Source organism: Lissotriton vulgaris, chromosome 12, assembly GCF_964263255.1.
Source record: "Lissotriton vulgaris chromosome 12, aLisVul1.2, whole genome shotgun sequence".
In the NCBI taxonomy this organism is placed as follows: Eukaryota; Metazoa; Chordata; class Amphibia; order Caudata; family Salamandridae; genus Lissotriton; species Lissotriton vulgaris.
In genome coordinates, this window is record NC_141700.1 from 47503347 (window position 1) to 47527401 (window position 24055).

The window sequence follows — 24055 nt, forward strand, 5'->3', positions numbered from 1 at the left end:
GAGTCTCACACCCTGGTAAATTGCGAAGCGATGGGGCATATCTGAGCATGTCTTTCAGATTACTGAGTCATGAGTGGCAGATCTGAGGAGTCAGTGAGAATTAGTGGGGATGAGCACACATCTAGGCATGCGCGGAAGACTAGTGCTAAGTGACTGCTTCAGTATGGGAAGTCCACACACACTAACCCCAGCAATGTTGCTGAGGGTGGGAACCAGCGGCGCGGGGCCAAAGGGCGAGCCAGCCTCCACTATCTCATGTAAACACAAAAGTGGGCTGCCCCTTGAATCAATTCCTATGTCTATCTACAGAGTTCTGTAGAGAAGCGCTACCCTTGGGGTCATCTCATAAAAAGTCTGTAGCTTTTTATGAGATTCTCCCACGGGTAGCGCATCACTACAGAACTCTGTAGATAGACATTGGAATTGATTCAAGGGGCTGCCCACTTTTGTGTTTTCAGTTTGGGAAGTGGCATGTGTGAAAAGTGACAGTTACAGGCTGGTGAGTGGACAAGCAACTTAATGACCCGTGACGGAGGAGACAGATGGCAGCTGCGTGTGTGCACGCTTTCGTGAACGCAAGCGCTAGGCCACCAGTAGCACTTTGAAAACATACCTACTAAATGTCTCCGAGCAGCGCATGTGCTAGCTCAGCGAGACCTAAAAAAGAGGATGGTAAATGAGGAGGTAGTAGAGGGAACTGGTAGAAAAAGAAGGAAAGAGGAGAGGCAAGGTAAGAAACGAAGGAGAGTTAAATGAAGAGGTTGGATAGTGAGAGTGGGGTGGGGAAGTACTGAGAGAAGTTTGATGTAAATAGAGTGGTGGGGAAGAGAGGTGAGAGGTGGAGGCGAGGTATAGAGGTAGATGTGGGGCAACAAGAGGTTGGGATGAAAAAAGAAGTAGATACCGGACAGATAAGAAAGGTCAGCTGGAAACAGAGCAGTGAGGTGCATAGGTGGTGAGAGAGGTGGGGTAGAAGGAAAAGTTTTTGAAAGAAAACAAAAGTAAACAGGTAGGAAGAGTAAAGAGAGCCAGCTAGGAGGTAGAGATGGAGACATGGGTAGAGAGAGGACGCTAAAGAGGGAGGAGTGAAGGTGAAGAGGTGAGGTCAAGTAAGGCGGGAGAGGTAAGAAACAAAGAGGGTGATAGAGAGAAGTGACCGAGATATTCAGAGAGAGGTTTAGAGAAGGTAGGTAAGGATTTAGGAATAGCTGAAGTAGGGAGAGAGAGCTGAAATACAGCAAAAAGAAAGAGGGGAGAGGATGTGGCGCTATGGCCAAATCAGCGAAAATGGAAATTGGGTACCAGGCTCGAGTCCCGACATCGGCTCAGCATCCTGTGATTCTGGGCAAATCACGTACTCTCCCAGTGACTACCAAAAATGAATGTGTCCTTGTGTAAAGTAACTTTGTACTCCTGTAAAGCGATCCACCACCTTCGGATTCAGTTTGCGCTACATAAAAAACTGCGAGAAAAAAAAAGTTGTAGGTGAAACTGCATGCTCAGTGTACTTGGAGCTCTCAGCTGGAGACGCAGGACTGGCCAAAAGTGACATGGAACAAGGTGACTGCTGGGAATGCACGTAGTTAACGTCATTTGTCTTGAGTACCAGGTTTAAGGGTTTGTAAATGGGAAGTGCAAGACAGATACAATTGTGGCTCCAGTGCCACACACTTACATGCCTCCCTTTATTGAAGAGGCAGGCAGTGATACCCCCTAAATCTCAATGCATGAGGGAAAAATGTTTGTAGCAGCCCAGATCGGGGAACTAGTGAGGTGAAGGTTGGAGGGAGGCCTACAGCCACGAACAGGAAGCCACGGTGCACATGCCACATGTGCCAATCCCAGTATGGAGCACAGAGTGTGGTGGAAGGCGCTCGCCTGTCCTCCAGTGAACAGGGCACAGTGTTGCACCCAGAGCGTGCACTGAAGTGGGGAATCATATGCAGTAAAAGTGGCCAAGCATGGTCGAGGAGAACAACACCCAGCACCAACATGAGGCTCAGAAGGAAGCCAGCGAACGGCAAGTCAAACTTCAGAGCAGCACCCCTCGGCCTCCACCGGTCCAGCAGGAAGAGTCAAGGCAACGAGATATGGACACACACAGGCAAGGAGCTCAAGCTCAGACCCTTTTCCATGAAAAAAGGAGGGGCTGGCATATCGTCCAGTGAAGAAGCCTCATGCGACCCACACAGCGTAGGTACACACAGCGTGGATCACACAGGCACTCCACCACACCCAGGTCCCCATCGGCTTGATAGGTGGGGTGCGCATCCATCAGATGAGCTGCATCAGGACATCAAAGAGAACAACCACAAACCAAGCTCAGCAGGGATCCAGGGAAGAGACCTGGGATCAGCAGCAGAGAGCCACAGACAAGCCCAGTGTGGGACATGTGTGGACAAAGTGGAAGTAGAACCCTGGCCTAGAACCAGCAGCCGAGCTTGTCACCACGTTGAGTTGTGCAGCCCTCCAATCAAACCAAGGCAGCTTCAAATAAATGCAGGTTTTCTTCTGTACCAGCAACATTCTCAAAATGCAGTTCACCCTTCCGCAACCAACAACAACTTCTGCTCTAGAAATCTCTTCATCACACTTCAAACATCATCACTACACGCACCAGTTCTGCACAATGACACCTTCATGTGGCATAAAGGAAAAACAACCCCTAACACCTCCTGATGTAAGGACTAGGATAAGCAAGGCATGAGACAGTATTGTCACTGAAAGGTGTCACACTCTGCCACATAGCTGTCACGTGGCCTTCAGCTTCCTGTCAGGCCTCTGCCTACTTCCTCTTCACATTTGAACTACACAAACTTCTGTCCGATCAGGGCACTGGATAGCAGTTTTGACTAATTTATGGAACTACCTGCAAAGGCCTGCCTTCCCCTGAATAAGCTTTGGTATACCAACGCTGCACTGACTGGATACAGTCATGGTCTGCCTCATCCTGGTGGACTTCAGCGCCTGGTGAGGAGGTCGACTCTTCTAGGTGTTTATGGGCTCTGTAGTTTCTTCTGATCTTAGTATCTTCTCTTATTGAACGCAAGACCCTCATCCTTGGCGCCAGCAGAAGGAACTTCACCGGCTGCACATACTAAGTGAGCTGCAAACCTTTGTGTAGGATGTAATTTTCTTGACTGAGTACTTGTAGTTCCAGGTACGCCCATAACGTGGGAAGACGCATGACCAGCATCCCTCCCTAGCCCCTCCTTCCAGCGTTCCTGTCACATTCCGCAGCATCCTAACATGCAGAGCGTCAACAGTCAGCAGCAGGTCGGTTCTGAGACTTTGTACCAGGGACTCCCTGAACCTGTTGTGTTGTGTGTTCCATGAAGCACAGATATGTCACTGTGGAGCGCCTTTTCTTGCACCATTGAATGTCATTACCCTTATTTCACATCATTCCTTCTACGAGGAAGGGCCACGCCTTCCTCAAGAATGCAACTGAACTGTTGATCTCTCGCAAAGCATACTACTGATTTCCATTATTTCTTCGTGCTTACCAATATGTTACTGTACCATACCATAGACATGTTAGACTTTGTAAACGCTTGACTGGACCTGGTACCGTCTACCAGCTCAGTTTCCTACAATTAATATTAATATCGGTGGTAAACATTTAGTATTGAAGTATGGAGTAGGTTGCTGAGATGCTTCTTTTAAGGTTGTTGGAGCAAAACTTTGCCCATCTGCACTTTCCACATTCTTATTACAGTGATCTGCTAGCCTTCTTATTACGGAAAGCAGGCTGTCCTTGTACTCGGTCAGCGGCAAGACACTCCTTGGAGTATTTGTGCGCTATATAAGTGCCATTTCATTCATTCATCTCCTAGCCTCCTTATTACAGTGACCTGCTAGCCTTCTCATTACGGTAACCGGCACGCCTTCTTATTACGGTGACCTGCTTGCTTAATGTGTAACATAACTTCATTTATGTTGATTCAGACCAATGTGACCTGGGAATTACACATGGGGACACCACTGTGATCCTTGCCGGCCCGAATCTGTATTTGGGGTAGTGAGGACATTGCTTGCTCGGTGTTTTGGGGATTTGAACTAATACTAATTATGTGCAACGCATTTATGCCAGCAGATCTAACTGGCACAGTTTGGACTGGCCCACAACTCACAGTGCTGTGACTAGTGACCCCTGCGCTTCCATGGCCGGTCATTGTGCTTTCTTCATTCATAAATGGCTCATCAGTGTCTTCGGAATATTGTGGTTGATTAAATTGATTGGTTTGTGTACCATTAGTTGTTCCATTTCTAAGAACCTCTTTTCCGTTCTCTCCTCTTGTAGCTGTCTCTTGATTCTGTACTCTGGTCATTGACATCTCTTGGGATGGTAAGTATTTCCATGTTTTGTCATCATGTAAGCGGTGCACGTATTGCAAACACTGATACACAAGGTCACAAGCATGCCAGAATGGTAGGAGATCCATTTAAGAAATATTCCATACAGTAAAACTAAATGGGAATCATTCACATTGCCACTGGCTATCCTGAAACTCTGGGTTTTATTGTGTCCTTGTTGAGCAATGTTGGATGCCGCAGTTGCATTTATGTTCCCATTGCCGCCAGAACTCCTGGTACAACTACATTCTCATAAGTTCCTCTCTTTTTAATTTTTATTCAGTACCAGGCGTGGATGAGGTGATTAATGGAGGAGTTCCCTTTTTGTCACTTTCTAATTCACCATTTTTAAAAAGCTTTCTAGAATATTTTTTCTATGTCCCTGTATAATAGAAAAAAAAAGAACTTTCTATATTCTGAAACTGAGAACCAAGTGTTATTATGTTTCCTAACTAGTTTCAGAGAGCTGCATTGCACATTGGGCGCAGAACCATCTTTCATTAGACCAATGGAAGCAACAAATGTGGCACAGTCTTATGGGATTTAAACCCCAGAAGATTCAAACCTTTGGCCAGCAGTCTGGGCACAAACATTTCTGTAGTGAGCATCTCTGGCAGTCTGTGGTATCACCCTAACATATGCGCCTTTTTCCCTTCAGAGTGATGGTGAGTTCAAGGACTTGGTGCAGCGATTCTACACCTTGCAGAATGAGCGTGTGGAGGCCTACCGGCTTTTCGAGGAGTAAGACACTTTTTTCATACTTCCATTTTTTTGTTTTTACACAGCAAACTCCTTTATCAAGCAGTAGTCATGTGTTTGCTTCAGACAGCTCAGTACAGACGTTTGCTAATAATGAATTATGTACCGCTTTGGGGATTCTACAGGGTGATGTCCATGTGGCTTCTGGGTCGCTGTAGTTGGAGTGGATCCTCTGGGAATTGATTTGTCTGTTATGTTGTGTTACAGAGTACTTTATATAGTGACCTTCATCTTTTCTGATGCCCCCCCCCCAGGACTCTATTTAATGGTGACTATATCTCCCAGAGTCACCATCTCCAAACTTAAATACTTTAATTTCCAAATTAACAAAGTCAAAATCTTTGTTGTTTTATCTTCTTCCCCTTTACTATTTTCTTTGTAAAAATACTCTTGCATTCACAGATAATGTGCTTTCAAATCCTAGGGAGACCATATAAAACAAGTTACTTACCTGTACACTGTGGTTCTCCAGTATTGATATCTTTTATAGATTCACATTCTTGAATCTTCCCCGTCGTCATGGTGGGAGTCCCACAGTAACATAAGTAATAGCAGTAATACAACATTGCCATAACCTCCAGAGAACAGAAAACTCACTTAAGTAACTTTTCAGCCTCATTTTAGAACATCCAAACTTCAGCCAATCATAGCTGAGACCTCAGAGTTCCCTTTCCCCCCAGAGCCACCATACTTCCGATTTCGAGCACACATGTAAAGGTATACAAACTCTGAGGTAATTGGTGAGTCTAATCGGGGAGGAGGAAGGGTTGCATGTGAATCTATAAAGTATATCAATACTGGAGAACCACAGTGTACAGGTAAGTAACATATGTTTTCTCCAGTATTGAATCTTTTATACATTCACATGCTTGAATCAGATTAGTAAGCTGTAAAAACACAATAAGAGAAAAGAAATGGTGGTGGGAGGCGAACCAACCCACCATGACGTGAACTTGTAGAATCAGAAAACCAGGAAGAAAATAATAAGCATACACATTTACACACAGTTTATAGTGAACAGAGCAGGCTAAAAGCTACCTACCTTAAGCAAAGTGTCATTGGAGTGTAGCTTGTCCAACAGCGATATCTGCTTTTTTCCAACCAGCAAGGCATTAATGCTTCGTGAATGTGTGAGCGTTCGCCCACGTTGCCGCCCTGCAAATGTCCGGGAGAGATGTTCCCACAAACTGGGCTGAGGTGGTAGCCACTTAACTGGTAGAGTGAGCGTGTGTTTTCGCAAGAAACGGACAACCAGCTTTTTCATGACAGAAGGAAATCGTGGAGGTGACCGAATGAGCAATACTGGCCCTTGTCAAGGCCTGTCCTTTCCTGGGTGCCAAGAAAGAGATCATTAGCTGAGAGTATTTACGGAGTGACTCCGTTCTTTTCAGATAAAACTTTAAGCATTGTTTGCTGTCCAGAGAATGCAATGCCTTTTCCACTGCTGAGGATGGATTAGAAAAGAACGTTGGTAAAACACTTGGCCTATTGAGGTGGTAAATTGAAGGCACCTTAGGTATAAAAGAAGGGTTAGTGGGTAGGATAACTCAGTCTGGCAAAAACTGCAGATATGGTTCCTTTATAGTGAGAGCTCGGATTTCAAATGATATGCCTGGTTGAAGTAATGGCCAGGATAAAAGCCACTTTCCAGGAGAGGAACTTTAATGAGCATTTGTGTATTAGCTCAAAGGGAGCATGCACCAATTGAGACAGAACAGTGTTTAATTGCCACAAAACTGTAGGAGGCATAACAGTCGGGAAAACTCTATAAAGCCTCTTCATAAATTCTTTGATGAGTAGTTTGGACCACAGAGAAGTTTAATTTGAACGTCTTCTATACCCAGAAATTGCAGAAAGATGAACTCTTATGGAAGGGTGAGAAAGTCCTGATTTCGCTAAGTGCAAGAGATATGGCAGCACCTACTCCAGAGATGAAGAGAATGGATGCAATGCTTATGAGATACACCAAGTACAGATTCTCTTCCATTTAGCTGTAGAACATTTCAATGTAGACGAAGCTCGATATTTCTGAAGTATCTTAGTACACTCCTTAGAAGGCCTCAAATCCACAAATTCAGCATAGTGAGGAGCCAAGCTGACAAATGAAGAGAGGGAATTTGTGGATGAACCACTTGTCCCTGGTTCATGTAGAGAAGATCCTCCTTTGGAGGGAAGAGAATCGGGGCACACTCTGATAGGCGATGCAGCTCTGTGTACCAGAACTGTCATGCCCACCCTGGAGTGATGAGAATAATCTGACAAGACTCTTGCTTCATTTTTTAAAGTACTCGAGGAATGAGTGGGAACGGGGGAAATGCATAGGCGAACATCCCCGTCCAAGGAAACTGGAAGGTGCCTCCCCATGAATTTTGATGAGGATGTCTGCTTGCGAAAAGAGGGCACTTTTTTTGAGAAACGTAGCAAACAGATCTAAAGTTGGGTAATCCCAGGATTTAAACACCTCCTTCAAATGTTGGTCATTGAGTTCCCATTCTTGGCAGTGTTTGGAGGCTCTGCTGAGGGAGTCGGCCTTCTTGTTGTGAATCCCTGGCACATGCTCCACTTGCAAGGAGATATGGTAATGGCTCATTGCCAACCACATCTGTTGAGCAAGAAGGGAAAGCGCCTGAGATCTCGTTCCACCTTGCTTTCAGAATTAAAACATTGTTGTAGTGTTGTCCATCATGACGAGCGCTGACACACTTTTGATGCGAGGCAGGAAAGCCATCAAATCTAAAAACACTGCTTTGAGATCCAGAATGTTTATATGAGACTCTGATTCCTGTTTGGACAACTTGCAATGAACCTGTAATTCTTGAAGGTGATCCCCCCCATACGTCCATCAACGCATCCGAGGTCATCACCAGCTGTGGTACAGAGTGAATGAAAGCGAGACCTTGCGACAGGTTGTCCCTGACATCCACCAGGCAATGGCGGCCATCATTGATGCTGAAATATGAACCTTGTAGTTGAATGAGCCTTGAGACTGAACCCAGTGCACATCAAGATGTTCCTGCAGCGGCAAATGCGAAGTCGGCAATTGGGAATGAGCGGGATGCAAGAGGACATCATCCCCAGCATGGACTTGTACTGCCTCGCAGAAGCGAACGTTCTTGATGAAAAGAGATTTGTGGTATCCATAGTGTGCATTATTCTTTGCTGAGTGGGTAAGGCTTTGCCCAGTTCTGTGTCGAGACGTGCACCCAGAAAAACCAACGATTTGGCCAGGATAATGGATGATTTTTCCAGATTGATGCGAAGACCTAGAGACTGGAAGAGAATCAGACAGGCTCTCATTGGAATTTCTGCTACTTGGAAAGACTGAGCCTTCATGAGCCAATCGTCCAGGTATGGGAACACCCTGGTGGCCTAAACCTCCTAAGAAGGCTGCTATTGGTGCCATGCACTTTGTGAACACCCTCGGAGCAGACTTTAAACCAAAAGGGAGCACTTTGAATTGATGATGCTGCCCTGCCACCTTGAACCTGAGAAATGTTCGATGTTGAGGGTGAATGGGAATATGAAAATAGGCATTGAGGAGATCAAGAGACGACAGAAAATCCCCTTTCTCCATTAGAAGAAGAATCTCTTGAAGAGAGAGCATCCTCAAAGATTGACTCTTTATGAACTTGTTCAGCATTCTGAGGTACATGACCTGTCTCCACTTCCCATTTTTCTTTTTGATGAGAAACAAGTGGGAATAAACCCCCCGTTTTTGCTGGTTGAGGGCTACTTCATCTATGGCCTGCTTGAGAAGAAGCACATTTATTTCCTTCTTAAGATCTAGAAGGTAACGGAGCAGAACTTTGCGCGGCAGAACATTTGGAGGATGCTGAATTAATCCTAGCATATTGCCATGTAGGAAAATGTCAAGGAACTCATCTGTCTGAAGAAATGGAATTCCATTTCTGAAAGGATGCAGAGAAGACGTGATCATGGTGTGGGACTATGGTAGCAGGGGCCTGATGAACTTCATTGTCTCCTATTGGAGTCTTGGGACTTTCCAGCAGATTGCTGCCTCTTGAGTCCTGATGTTCTCAAATAAGTCTGAGCGGTGTTGGACTGAAAAGGCTGGTTGTATGGCTGGTAGGTAGTCTGCAGATATGGTTGGTATCGCTGCTGAAATTTTGGAATCAATAAGAATTGCCCCAGACCTCTATCCCGAAAAGACTGAAAGCAGCACTGCTGTAGATTGCCTAAGGCTTTGACTGTATATGTGTCCTTCCTGATAAATTGTAACTCCTCGTCTAGGTGCTTACCAAATAAGCACTCCCCATCAAAAGGCATATCTAAAACCTTGGCCTGGACCTCAGGATGAAGGTGGTTGCCTTTAACCATCCCTGATGACGCAGGACCGTCGGTCCTGCCATCAGTCGAAATGCAGTGTATGAAACGTCCATATCTATCTCAATGAGCTGTGAAGATGCTCTTTTTCCCTCCAAAAGAATATCATTTGCCTCATCCTTTTTACCCTCTGGTAGATACTCCAACAGAGTAGAGATGTCCGACCCCATCTGCCAGTCATATCTCCCCAAAATGGCCATGACATTAGAGGCTCTAATGGAGGTAGCCACCAAAGTCGAGAACCTCTTCCCAATATTGTCGAGGTGACGACCCTCCTTGTCCGGTGGGGCAGTGCAGGGAGATGTTGGATTCTTGGCTCTTCTCTGTGCTTCCTGCATGATCAAACAGTCCGGCCTCGGGTGACCAATGAGGCATGCAAGCAAGCCATCAGGAGCCTTATATTTTTTGTCCAGTTTTGGAATAACTGCTGGAGCGGAGGCAGGTGTCTTCATCAACGTTATCCCTTCTTACCATAGAAAGTCAAATATAGGAATTGCTCTCACTGAACGTTGAGTGCCTGGTTTAAAATCATATAGAAAATACTCAGTCTGTTTGGTTGGCATTGGTAAATCAAAGCGCTTGGAAGCCCTCCCCAGGGGATCATGAAATCCCCCGATATCTGCTGGAGGGAAATCCGCAGCAGGAGGGTTAGGAGATGGAGGCATAGGGGCTATGTAGTCATCCCATTCATCATGGGCATCTATGTTTGTATCTTAGCTTCTTACATTTGAGCATCTTGAGTATTCTCTGTGATGACTATAGGAGGAGTAAGAGTCTTCTCCCTTGTGGATTTGGGAGTACTTTGGCCCGGAACAATAGTGGGTACCTCTTGAGGAGTTAAAGGCCTCTGAGGAGCATATGCGGCCGGAAAACGCATGTAATAATAATTAAGCATGTGCTGGAGATCAGACACCAGAGACATTGAAACATTCACTGATGGTTCCCTGAACTGATGATGCTTCTACTCTCTGTCATCTAGGGTTAGCGTTCCTGGAAATAATCTTGCCTCTGCTTGATGGATGTGCCTCTTTGCTGAAACGAAAATTCCACTGCCAGATAAGAAGATGGATCATTGCCTTCAATGTCCTCATCATCAGAATCTTGGCACTTGACCCTTAACTGGGATGGACTGTATGCTGGGCCAAACATACCTTCATCCTGACTCTTGGAAGTCTAGAAGGCTAGCAGGAAGTATATTAGATATTTTTGAGTAATCCTGAATTTGCCTGTGCTGAAGGAGACTGATTTTTCCCTCCGCCGACGGGCTTGTCGATGGTGTAACTGTCAATGCTATTGTCTGTGGTACCATCGATGGTGCGTGGACGGCTTTCGTCTGCGGGGACGTCGTTGCTGGAACTGTTGATGAACCGCTAGTAGGTGGTGAAATTTGCGTCAGCGGTGAAGGCCTCGTCAACGACGACATTGTTGTTACCGTTGTCAAAGCTCCTGTCACTGTTGCTGCCGTCGACATCTTAACCGTTGTAGTTGTCGAAAACGAAGCTGTCGACGGTGCAGGAACCTCTGTTTTCTTTGAGGAGAGTGAAATCTTCAAGCACGTCCACGGTTGAGAAGATTGGTCTCTGAGAGGAGTCAGAGAGGCAGACGCAGCTGAAGAGGGTTTTAAAGCCTCTGACTGAGATTTCCTGTGGTGTTTAGGCTCAGATTGCCCTGGGATTTAGAAAAAAACGAACTGAGCAGAGCTAAGGGAGACTCCCTATCACACAACGTGCGGTAAGAAATCTGAGGTATGGTGACTCTGTGGGGAAGAGAACTCTGAGGTCTCAGCTGTTATTGGCTGAAGTTTGGACGTTCTAAAATGAGGCTGAAAAGTTACTCAAGTGAGTTTTCTGTTCTATGGAGGTCTATGGTAATGTTGTATTACTGCTATTTCTTATGTTACTGTGGGACTTCCACCATAACGATGGAAAAGATTCAAGCATGTGAATCTATAAAAGGTTAACACCTTGGCTGCTAGGGGGTTTTCCCCTCCTGTGCTGCAGATCCTTATTTCCCATTGTTCATGACAAGGTCAGCTCGTCATAAGCACAGCGCAGGTAACACCCATGACGAGCTGACCTTGTCATTAGCATGGAAGGGGTTAAATACTGGAGAATTAATTTCTGTCTTAACTTCACCTTCTCCATTGTGGCCAAGGGTGCACTAATGTGCCATGTAGAAGAGCTTGTTCTCAATAGTATTTTTCCATCATTGCTGGCTTGAGTTTATAATATAACTAATAACAATTACTACAATGCTACACATTTCCCATAATATTCCACAAATTAGAAACATTATTACAAACTAGCATTAAAAGCAATTAATTGAATACATACTCTAATGTGGAATGTTGAAAGCCCATTAAAAACAATGTAGGACTCAGGGCTAATAATGTCCGGTATGCGCCTTGTGCGCCAGCATTCCAATGCTCATCTTCATGTTTCTTCCTTATTTAAGTCGGAACATTCCACCCTTAGTGTGTGGAGTATTCCAAAAGCCTTATACCCCTTCTGCTTGGGGCTCTCTCAGTTGTTAAAGGCCCTGTCCCTCGTTATAGCCCTTGCCTGCGACTTGGTCCTTTAGCTTGAGCCTTTAACAACCAGTATAGCCCTTGGCAGCAAGTTTAATAAATAGCACCAAATTAACAATCCTGTACTACAAGATTGGTAGCGGCTGTGAGATGCTGTACTAATAAATCAAAAAATGTAACAAATGCACATTAGGTGCAAAACCCACTGCTCCTAGAGCCTGCAGGATAATTGCAGGATTGAACTTTACTGTCTTGTCAGAACTTTCTTAAATATCTTGTTTGTTGGCCAGCAAAGCTGAAGTGGAATACAAGAAATAAGCCAAAGATTCCCTAGTGTAGAAATTATTTCCACCCATCATTTGTCCCAAAATTCCTCATATCCACTCCAATTTTGGATCATCATTATTTTGGCCTGACGGTCTTAGTATTGCCATTGTTTCTGGGATTCCCTGATTTCCTGTGTGTACTGAGAGGCCTCATATTTATTTAGTTTATTTCAATAGCTTTCAGTAGGGTCAGATGGCATGTTATGTGTAATCCTTCAGTTAAAATCCTCCCTTTAGACCAGTGATACTCAAAGTAAGGCCCGGGGGCCACATGCGACCTTTTAGATGTGTTCCCCTGGTCAACAGTAGCACTGGGCTGCTGTTTACTCGAATCACCCCTAACATTAAAAAGATGTTAAATAAATGGGCAAAGCATTTCGTTACAGTTAAACTAAAGTTAAACAAAGGAAGTAACTAAGGTGGCCTGCACCAATTGACTTAAGGAACACCTTCATTATTAAAGACCTCTTGCAACGAACGTGTAAAAATATAAAAATGTCTCTACAAAATTCAAAAAGTGTGTTTATTAACATGCAGAAGTGTTTCACCTTAGTACACCAGATTATACCACTGCATTGAGAAGTATTTTTCTTTTAAGCTGATAATTTGCAAACATGAATTTAGAAACATTGATGCTTTTCTTCCACCTTGGCAACAATGGAAATAGTGAACTAAGAGGCAAGTCAGTTGTTATGTTCACCCTCTGAGTGGCTTTGTTTGCTGTTATACGTGGACAACCTTATAGTTTATCAAATTAAACACAAGAGTCGACTTTATACAGCACACATCCTGAAGCCATGTATTTCGAGGTCCTCTTATATGTGACAATGAAGACAAGCATTTGCAATGCAATAGGTCTCGCATTAGGAAAGTGTGAGCTATTGGTATTGTAAATGACAATTTTTTAAATATAATAATAAAGACATTTATAGAGCGCCATGGTTACGCCATCCCGGCGTGTCCCCGCGCTAAAAGAGAGAAGAAGCTCGCCAGGGGAGAGGACAGTGCGAGGCCAAAGACATTAATGTAGACTTATGAGGAGAACAGATGAGTTTTCAGTTGACGTCGGAAAATAGTTTTCGAAGGCTCCAGGCGGAGACTGATGGGAAGTTTGTTCCATCCTATAGCAGCCGCCACTTTAAAGGACCGACCTCCCTTTTTTTCTCTCCTATAGCGGTGGGTCACAAGAGTGCCTATGCCGCCCGATCTAAGTGGTCTGCATGGCTCATACCAGGTAACCAGACCCACCAGATAGCCGGGAGCTTTATGCCAGAGGATCCGATGACATATTAGGAGGGCTTTGTACATTATTCTTTTTTTCACTGGGAGCCAGTGGAGGGCCTCCAGGGCGGTTCTGGAGTTGGCTCTTCTTGGGAGTCTAAGCACTAGGCGGGCTGTAGAGTTTTGCAGTATCTGGAGTCGTCCTATGCTTTTACTAGACGATCCCAGGAAGAGGACATTCCCATAGTCGAGGCGTGACGTAATCAGTGATTGGGTCATAGTGCGCCGAGCCTCCAAAGGAAGGAGGTCCAGGGTTTTATTGAGAGTCTTTAGGACTCCAAAGCACTTGCCTACTAAACGGTTGATGTGATTCTCGTAAGAAAGTGTGGGATCCATCCATATCCCTAAGTTCTTAGCTTCAGAACACGGTGTAGGCATGGAGCCTAAACAACTTGGCCACCAGTCACATGTCCAGAGCCGTTGATCACCACCAACCACCAAGACTTCTGTCTTGGAGCCGTTCAGTTTTAGACAGTGCTTATCCATCCAAGTGGCCAATGCTTGCATGCAGGCTCGGAAGTTATTGGCTCCAGCTGCAGGTGTTTGGGTGAGGGTGAGTAAGAGCTGCGTATCGTCGGCGTAGGAGACAATCTCTACGCCGAACGATTGAACTAACTCAGCCAGGGGGGCCATATATAAGTTACACAGGGTAGGACTCAAAGCAGAGCCCTGTGGCACCCCCTGTTCCAATACCCTCTCCTCAGACTGAAACGAGCCCCGTTGGACCTGAAAGCTTCTGCCCGTCAGAAACGATTTTAGCCAACCGAGTGCTCTATCAGTCACACCTCCTTTGTTCAGACACTGTAGCAAGGTGATATGTGCTACAGTGTCGAACGCTGCACTAAGGTCTAGCATGACCAGTGCCATGGTTAGGCCTGCGCCGGCTCCTTGATGTAGAGTTTCGGTGGCTCGTAATAAGGCCATCTCAGTAGAGAAACCCCTTCGGAACCCCGATTGGGAGGGGTGCAGGAGATTAGTCTTCTCCGCGAATGCCATCAATTGCACATTTGCAATTTTCTCTGCAATTTTCGCAGTATAGGGTAGCAGAGAAATAGGTCGTAAGTTCTCCAGGACATCATGGCTTACATTAGGTTTTTTTCTAATAGGTAACACAATTGCCTTTTTCCAGTTTATCGGAAGGGTCTGGGAGTCAAAGGATGTTACAAGGACATGGCGGATGTAAGGTTCAAAAGCCACTATGCTTGCACCCAGGACCCTCGGAGAAGCGGGATCGGGTGGAGAACCCGATTTTATACTAGTGCAGATGGTTTCAAGTTCATTACTGGGCGGTACGGTAAAACACTCTAACCTCGGCTCCGAATTCAACAGTGCCACTTCCTTCAGTTCTACGAAGGTTTCTCCATCAGCAGGACAACTGGAGAAAGAGCTGTATATTTTTTTAACCTTGTTGGCAAAATATTCTGCCACCTTATTACATTCCATGATGGAGTCAGTCTCCGGGACATTGGAATTTGAGTCGACTGAGATTTCTTTATAGATTTTAAAGAGTTCTCTAGATGAACAGTCCGCCTCACTAATTCTATTTCCATAAAAGGCGGCTTTAGCAGCTCTAACCTGCTTTTGGTAACTTCTCTGGGCTGTTCTATATTGAAGTTTAGTGCGCTCATTCATATCCCTGCGCCAAAGTCTTTCCAGCTTTTTACATTCTAATCTGATTTACTGCAGATCTATAGTGTACCATAGGGCCGATCTCATAACTCTGTTCCCCTGTTTGTCCGTGGATAAAGGGGCTACCCTGTTCAAGGCATCAAGGATCCGGGTTTCTAAGTTTTGGTTAGCACTTTCACTATCCGTGCCTCCCGGCATCCCACCTAAGCTTAGCATCTCACTAAAGATAGGTTGTGAACAGTTTTTCCATTTGCGGTATGGGTAGCTATTGTTGCCACTCAACTGGGGGGCAGGCCTACCTAAAGTGCAAATTTCAAAAGGGACTAGAAAATGGTCTGTCCAGGGAAGTGGGTTAGGAATACTCGTGGTTATGCCCTCCCAGTTGGCAAACACCGGGTCCAATAAATGGCCATGAGTATGTGTGGGTGTTTGATTTATCAGTACCAAATTCGTATTTCGTAATTCCTGCCTCATCTCCGTTACTTCCTTTAACTGGATGTCATCAAAATGAATATTTAGATCACCCAGAAGCAGGACCTTCCTATGTCTGAGCGCTAGGTGAGCAAGGTGTTCTTGCAAACTCTGCCTAAAATTTCCCAGGGTCCCAGGAGGTCTATAAAGGAGGACACCTGAGATATGGTCCTGAGGGCCAAGTTTCAGTGCGAATTTGCCGGCTTCGCAATTCTCTATTCCAAGAGGTTCGAGGGAGCATACCAGGGGGGCCTTGCTGATCACAGCAATCCCGCCTCCTCGGCCTGACGGTCGATCCACCCTGGCTATACTATAGCCGGGTGGAAGGGATTCGATAATCTCGGGGTCGGAGTCTACCCCCAGCCATGTCTCTGTCAGAAAGAGTAAATCGAGGCCCTCCTCTAAGAGCAGGTGCCAAATTTGTAAGGCGTGTCTCGGGAGGGATCGACAATTTAACAAGCCTCCTCTGAGGCTCCTTGTCTCCTATGTGTTGGCTTTGAAAATATATAAATTAATAGCATTGTTATTTACAAACCTAATAGCTTACACTTTTCTAATGCGAGTCCTATTGGCTATGGCAATGCTTGTTGGTAGCAAGCAAGGACAGTGCTGCTGTGGTGGTGAGTGATGCTGTTGTGGTGCTGAGTGATGTGGTGGTTGGGCTGAGTAATGTGGTGGTGTCCCAGAGTGATGTGGTGGTGTCCGAGAGTGATGTGGTGGTGTCCCAGAGTGATATGGTGGTGTCTCCTAGTGATGTGGTGGTGTCTCCGAGTGATGTGGTGGTGTCCCAGAGTGATGTGGTGGTGTCCCAGAGTGATATGGTGGTGTCTCCGAGTGATATGGTGGTGTCTCCGAGTGATGTGGTGGTGTTCCTGAGTGATGTGGTGGTGTTCCTGAGTGATGTGGTGGTGTTCCTGAGTGATCTGGTGGTGTTCCTGAGTGATGTGATGGTGTCTGTGAGTGATGTGGTGGTGCCCCTGAGTGATGAGATGGTGCCCCTGAGTGAGGTGGTGGTGCCCCTGAGTGATGCCCCTGAGTGATGTGGTGGTGCCCCTGAGTGATGTGGTGGTGCCCCTGAGTGATGTGGTGGTGCCCCTGAGTGATGTGGTGCTGCCCCTGAGTGATGAGGTGGTGTCCCAGAGTGATGAGGTGGTGTCCCAGAGTTGTGCGATAGTGTGCAGCATGCAGCAGTGTGAGTAATACAGCAGTGTGCAGCAGTGTTAGGCGTGCAGCAGTGTGAGGCGGGCAGCAGTGTGAAGCGTGCAACAGTGTGCAGCATGCAGTAGTATGAGTAATGCAGCAGTGTGCCGCTTGCAGCAGTGTGTGGCGTGCAGCAGTGTGTGGCGTGCAGCAGTTTGTGGCGTGCAGCAGTTTGTGGCGTGCAGCAGTTTGTGGCGTGCAGCAGTGTGAGGCGTGCAGCAGTGTGAGGCGTGCAGCAGTGTGAGGCATGCAGCAGTGTGAGGCGTGCAGCAGTTTGTGGCTTTGTGTGGCGTGCAGCAGTGTGAGGCTTGCAGCAGTGTGCAGCCTTCAGCAGTGTGAGGCGTGCAGCAGTGTGAGGCGTGCAGCAGTGTGAGGCGTGCAGCAGTGGCAGCAGTGTGAGGCGTGCAGCAGTGTGAGGCATGCAGCAGTGTGAGGCATGCAGCAGTTTGTGGCGTGCAGCAGTGTGAGGCGTGCAGCAGTGTGAGGCGTGCAGCAGTGTGAGGCATGCAGCAGTGTGTCGTGCAGCAGTGTGCAGCAGTGTAGCAGTGTGAGTCGTGCACCAGTGTGCAGCAGTGTGAGTCGTGCACCAGTGTGCAGCAATGTGAGGCGTGCAGCAGTGTGAGGCATGCAGCAGTGTGAGGCATTCAGCACTGTGAGGCGTGCAGCAGTGTGAGGCGTGTAGCAGTGTGTGACGTGCAGGGCTGAAGGAGTGTGCATATCTCAATAGGCCGCGAGTGTTAAAAGACTACACCATTGCCAGACATGCCCTACCTATAAAGAGACACGGATCAGTAACACAGAAGGCAGAATTTCTTTAAGTTTGAAGAAGAATACAAGAGCCGCATCCCACTGGGATAAAATCCAGCGGAACAGGCAGCAGAATGTGTGTCATCCTTGAATATAACCCCTGAGTGAAATTCTCACTGAACCTTTGTTAGCACTTGTGAATCCTGCGTCATATAAATAACACATTACTATAGAAGTGCACTGAGAGAGAAGAGATTAATAAAGACAAAGGACTAAAAAAAAGCAAGAAAGAGAGAAAGTGAAAGATAGAACGGAAAGAACTGAATAGAAAGAAATAAAGTAAGAGGCAAACCCTGAAAGTAAAAGAAAAATATAGGGATGAGAAGAGGGAATGACTAACATGGTGAAGAGGACGAAAAAGAAAGACTAATATTGGAAGAAAGGCACAAAGAAAAAGCATAAGAAACATGCGAAAAGTTGTGAAAAATTCAAAGGAACGAAAATACGGGTTAAAGGAAAACCCAATGGGATTGAACAAAAATGAATAGTTTGAAAAAAGGTTAGAGTCTTGGCGTCGGCTCAACATCCTTTGAGTCTTAACAAATCCCTTAATGTCCGCGTGCTCACCGAAATCGAATGTGTCCTTGTGTAATGTAATTGGTGCTTATGTAAAGCGCTCCAAAACGTTCAGGTCGAATTCGAGCTATATAAAAGTTGCAACAACAACAAAATATTACGCCCAACAAAATAACGGAAGGAAGTAAAAAAAAAAGAAGGAATGGGAATGAGCGAATGATGGCAGAGTGCCTTGGTGCACTGAAAATGAAAAGTGGGAATGTTGTGAGGTGGACGGGATAAGGGCATGAAGAATCGGGAGGGAGGAGGCGAAGAGGAAATTGTCCCTGCTACCCGGGGAGTGTAGTTTTTGTTTGAAGACGATTCTTAATTTCCTGTCGGCTGAGCCCGCGCTGCTTCAAAGCTGGGCCACGGGAGTGTGATGTCTGCTGGGGGAGCGGCGCTCATGGGAAACCCTCGGGAGAGTGACAGATGGAATGTGAAAGGAATGGCCACTCTTCAAAGGGGAGATGAGCCACGCCGCTGACACGAGGGTGTTGAGGCTCATGCTGGAACAAGCTCTCGGCATTGCTGTGGCGGGGGCAGGGGGCGCATTCCTTTGAAGTCTGATGGGGTGGGAGCCTGCGAAGTGATGCGAGGCACAGGCAAATGGTGGAATGGGGGTGTGCGAGCGGCTTCCTTTCAAGTCTGATGGGGGGAGGCGGGGGAGCAAATGGCGAGCGCGCGCACGGATCACATGCACTGTCCATAATCCGCATTCAAAAGCCCCTTGGTAACCTTTCCTGGAGCAGCTCTCTATATCTCTCGCATAGCGATTGCTTACGCAGTACGCTAGGCGAGAACTGAAAAAGGAGGCAAAAGGAAATAAAACAATTGCCTAGGGTCACACAATTTGGTCACGTGGGGAAGCTGCGATTGATCCCAAGTTTTCTGATTTCACTAGGTGCAATTCTTCCTTTATATGTACATACTTCGCTTCCTCTTTGCTCACCTTACATTACCACTCCCAGCTGCCAACCTGCTGGCATCAATGCAGCCCTCGGCCGTCGCACAACAGGCCAAACTTTTTGGCCCCCTGGAAAAAGTTGGCCAATCCCCATGCTCTAGAGCCACAAACCTCTGGGACAATGTGAATGAACAATAGCTAGCTTTTCCATGCGACTGCGGATTTGTGTACATTTGCCTTGTTTAACTATTTACCCTCATCAGCAACAAAAGCTTAACTGCATATGTATTCCTGTGCAAACGCAGTGACTTGTATTTCTTTTTTATTTTTTTTATTTTTGGAAACCTTTATTGTGCAACAAAAGCTTACAGATACGGGCCCACAACCATGCAGGCCGGCTGCGAAATCAAGTAGTAGCACTCAAGGCAAAATCAAAATAGCTCAGCAGTCCCAGAGACGAGGAGCAGCAATTATCCGATGCATCACATACTGGAGAAAGGGGGGACCACTGAGTACAGGATAAGTGAGGTTAATTTTGAAAGTTATAGGTAAGAAGGATCAGACGCAGTCCCTTCATCGAGGACACATGGCGGGCACTGGAGCCAGCGAGTCAGCAACAAACTAGGCAATAGTTAGGGGATCATCAGAAGAACTTGAGGATAAGAACAAACAGTACAATACATACTGGTCAGTACCCGCCCCATGATCGTAAAACCTCTTGACTGACGGTAGTGGAGAGACCAACAGCCGAAACAATAAGCAGCGCTACACCTAACCACCAAACTGACCCAAAGGAAAAAGGAAAGAGCAAGAAAAGTCAAGAGAGAAAGGAGAAAAATAAGGCCCATAGAACCAAGACGAAACAGAAGACCCTCCCCCAAACCCCCCACCCAGCACTATAAAACAAATTAAAGCACCGCTACTTAGCGGGTCCGGGCTCCCGGGTTCCTCGAGTCACGTGATTTCTTCGTGACGACGCCATCTTGGGAAGGCTGGTTCCTTCCTGCTGGGGGTTAGCGCGCTAGCGCTTGTTCCGCCACTCGCCTACTTAATGCTCGCTTCGGACGTAGCGGTCTAGCGCAGCGGTCGCGCCTTCGCTACGCCGGAGTCTCGCCAGAGTCCTGCCCGTCTGCGCCCGTCAGCGCTAAGGCAGGGCTAGGACAGGAGACTCTGGACCTTTTAGCATGATATCTGCAGAGAACCTGCGTCTTCTACGGCATCAGGTATGTGAATCCTGCGTCGGCTCCTTGGATCCTCTTAGTGGTCCTTTTCAATGCCCCACCTGTCCTTTTAAACTTCCTATGCCATTGTGCATCAATAGTCTCCAGTCGAAATCCTCGGCTGCTAATTTACCCACCGATATTATAGGCACAGTTAATCAATCCACCTTTAAAGTGATGCATTTGAATGTTAGATCATTGTCTTGTCACTCCCAAGAATCTTTTCTTTGATTTCTGATGATAGTCCGGACATCTTTTTCTTTACGGAAACTTGGTTACATGACCAATCCATGGCAGTCATTAATCTAGCACTTCCTGCGGGCTACATTATGCACTCCCTCCCTCGCAAGGCCAGAGGTGGAGGTATTGCAGTTGCGGTAAAAACTTGTTATCCCTGCATCTGGAAACCTGTCACCATAGCTGGTTGCGAGAGTGCTCTTTTTAACATCTCAGTGAATCCCCACTTCACCTTCACGGGACTTCTAATCTATAGACCACCTGGGCCTGACGCCGCTTTTCGTCAAAGCCTTCCGGAGGTGATCTCCTCCTTGGCTTTAAAAACTGCCAACTTTACGATTATCGGTGACCTCAACCTGCATATGGACGCTCCTCTTTCAAACTCGGTCCATAGCTTGCTGGCTGATTTAGAGGCGTTCCAACTGACCCAAATGGTACAATTTTCAACTCACACAGGCGGCCATCTACTAGATCCCGTTCTGACGATTCTCTCTACGAATATTTCAATGCTCCATCCCAGACCTATGGCATGGACTGACCACCATCTCATTGAATTTCGTATCACAACCTCCTTTTCCCTTCCAAAGAATAATTCTTCTGCTAGTCTTAGACGCCCCTGGAGAAACTTAAATTTAGAGCATTTCCATCAGCTCCTGTTGAAATTTCATCCCTCTCCTCCTACTGAAGTTTCCAGCGGCTACAACAGTTTCTGTGAGTGGCTAAATCACTCATTAGATTTACTTATTCCGGCTAAGTGGAGCAAGACTAGATCTAGTCCTTCTAACCCCTGGTACAACGATTCTCTTAAAACACTCAAAATCTCCTGTAAAAAGGCAGAACGCGCGTGGCGCAAAACGTACGATACTGACCTCAAGGCAGCCTATAGGGCTTGCACTAGAGTGTATCATCGGGCTATATGCACGGCCAGGGCTGCGTTCTACTCCCTGGAGATAAAGAACAGCACCAACCCCACCAAGGTCATCTTCAGGGTGTGTAAGGACCTTACTAGCAAAAGGATTGATACTGCTGCTCTTCAACCTTCTAGGACACAATGTGAGGACTTGGCCTCATTTTTTGTCGAAAAGGTGGAGGCTATCTACAAGTCATTCGCTCAGCTTCCTATTGCGGAGACTAGCCCTACGTCACTGGTTCAGAAACCATTACTGATTATTCCTAGTCCGACCTTGGATGAATTCATTGCCCTGACGACTAAAGTTAAATCCGGCTCCCCGGATGACCCCATGAGACCCAATCAATTTCGGGAATTTGCTGAAGGCTGCTATCCTGCTCTGCATGGCCTTATTAATTTGTCCTTCAGCTCGGGTAGTGTTCCTAAAGCTTGAAAACAGGCGACGGTTATTCCAATTCTCAAAAAACCCGCCCTCGACCCTACCAAGCCTGAACACTACCGACCTATATCTCTTCTTCCTTGGCCAGCTAAACTGGCAGAAGCTCATGCTAATGCTATTTTATCTTCTCATTTGCAGGAAGCAAATATGTTAGATATTTCCCAAAATGGGTTTCGTGCAGGCCTCAGCACAGAAACTGCCCTTCTGGCTGTGGTGGAACACATCAGGCATCTGTTAGATCTGGGTCAGACGGCGGCACTGATCCTTCTGGATCTTAGTGCCGCATTCGATACTGTGTCTCACCAGATTCTGCTACATCGCCTGATGGAAGCGGGAGTCGGAGAGGTGGCACTCGAGTGGTTTCGCTCCTTTCTTAAGGATCGTGCCTTTAAGGTTTCCACTCCCCCTTTTGTTTCTGCTTCTCGCCCCATACTCCAGGGTGTCCCCCAAGGGTCGGCCCTAAGCCCTACCTTGTTCAATTTATATGTTCAGCCATTAGCGGAGGTAGCCCACAGTTTTGGTCTCTCCTTAGTGTCATACGCCGATGACACGCAGCTGGCGGTGGCACTTAATGGCGACTCCAATATGGATGCCCCCACTTTTCAGTCAGCTCTAAAAGCTGTGGCAGGCTGGATGGCGAACAATCGGCTCCAACTTAATGCCTCTAAGACCGAGGTCATTATTTTTGGTAGGGAAAGTGAATTATGGGGAGATCAGTGGTGGCCTTCTGATCTTGGCCCTGTCCCCTCCCCTGTGACAGAGGTCAGAAACCTCGGGGTGTGGTTTGACAATAAGCTTTCTTTCACCTCCCACACAAAACGTGTGGCCGGCACTTGTTTTGGTACTCTGCCGTGTCTCCGACCAATCTTTAAGTTCTTCGATGCGGAGACCAGACAGATTATTGTTCAAGCCCTGGTTCTTACCAGACTGGATTATGCTAGCTCCCTGTTTCTGGGCCTAAACCAGGCTGAGCTATCTCGCCTTCAGAGGGTTCAGAATGCGGCGGCTAGGATGCTTGTTGGCCTTCCAAAGTTTGTCTCGGCCCGTCGGACCATTCAGGATCTCCATTGGCTGCCAGTGGGGCAGAGAATTAAATTTAAAGCTCTGTGCTTAACTTTTAAAATTCTCAAAGCAGCCTCCCCTCCTATCCTTGCACAAACTATCCAGCACTATGTTCCTGCCAGAGCTCTTCGCTCTGCCGGTTCTAATTTGGCTATTGTGCCACGTTTTAAAAAATCCAGGATGGGCGGTCGCTCCTTTTCAGTGTTGGCAGCATCCCTTTGGAACTCTCTGCCTGCTTCATTGCGCTCCATTCCTGAGTTGCTTCCGTTTAGGAAGGCACTTAAAACCTTCCTTTTTGTCACAATTTAGGCCCAGTTCTTCTCCACTGTTCTTCCTTACTTTCTTTTCTGTCGTGTTGTGTTATTATTCTCCAAAGCGCCGGGACGCCACTTTGCTGCGGCATCCGTGCGCTATACAAAAACCATATAACATAACATATAACATAACATAGCATGCAGAGGCTACGGCCTACCCCCCCCCCCCCCCCAGCAGTGTGCCTGTCGCCCAAAAACCGAGTCCCGAAATATAGACTCAGAAAAGAGAAGAAGGAAAGGAAAAAGAGAAAGGGGAAAGGAGAAAAAAGAACTAAAAACTGATGGGAGAGGAGACATGCAATCAAAACGATCTGCTCCCACCACCCACCTGTACACAATTTGAACATACGAGAAGAAAGAGTCACTGCAAAGTCAAATACAGGAACATGATGAGGAAGCGATCATACTTGTACAATCGAAAGTACGCCAGTTATCCATACACGAAGTAGTAGTCCGCCGATGCAAGTTATCTTAACCCTGTCCCTGTCAGTCCAGGGCCAGAGACACGGAGTGCACTTTGAACCAGAAGCGGACGGGTCAGGAGTGAAACACAGGAACTCCAGGCCACAAGACACGGCACCAGTCATGATGGCCTTGGATCGGGCCAGCAAGAAAAAGCAGCAGCAACAGCAGGCACCACGAGCAACGCCCCGCTGACCAAGAAGGGGCACTCATTCCGCTAGAACAGACATCGGATCCCGGCTCAGCAGG

The 24055-nt window shown here is 46.7% G+C and overlaps 1 protein-coding gene across 1 annotated transcript in view; it reads left to right on the top strand.

Annotated features, from left to right (window-relative positions):
• Nucleotides 1-24055, top strand: part of REX1BD (required for excision 1-B domain containing) — a 64719-nt gene that overhangs the window by 6320 nt on the left and 34344 nt on the right. The window contains exons 2-3 of the mRNA XM_086947021.1: nt 4304-4348; nt 5015-5097. Coding sequence (XP_086803147.1) covers nt 4346-4348; nt 5015-5097 — 86 coding nt within the window. The 5' untranslated portion in view covers nt 4304-4345. The remainder of the gene's footprint in view (nt 1-4303; nt 4349-5014; nt 5098-24055) is intronic.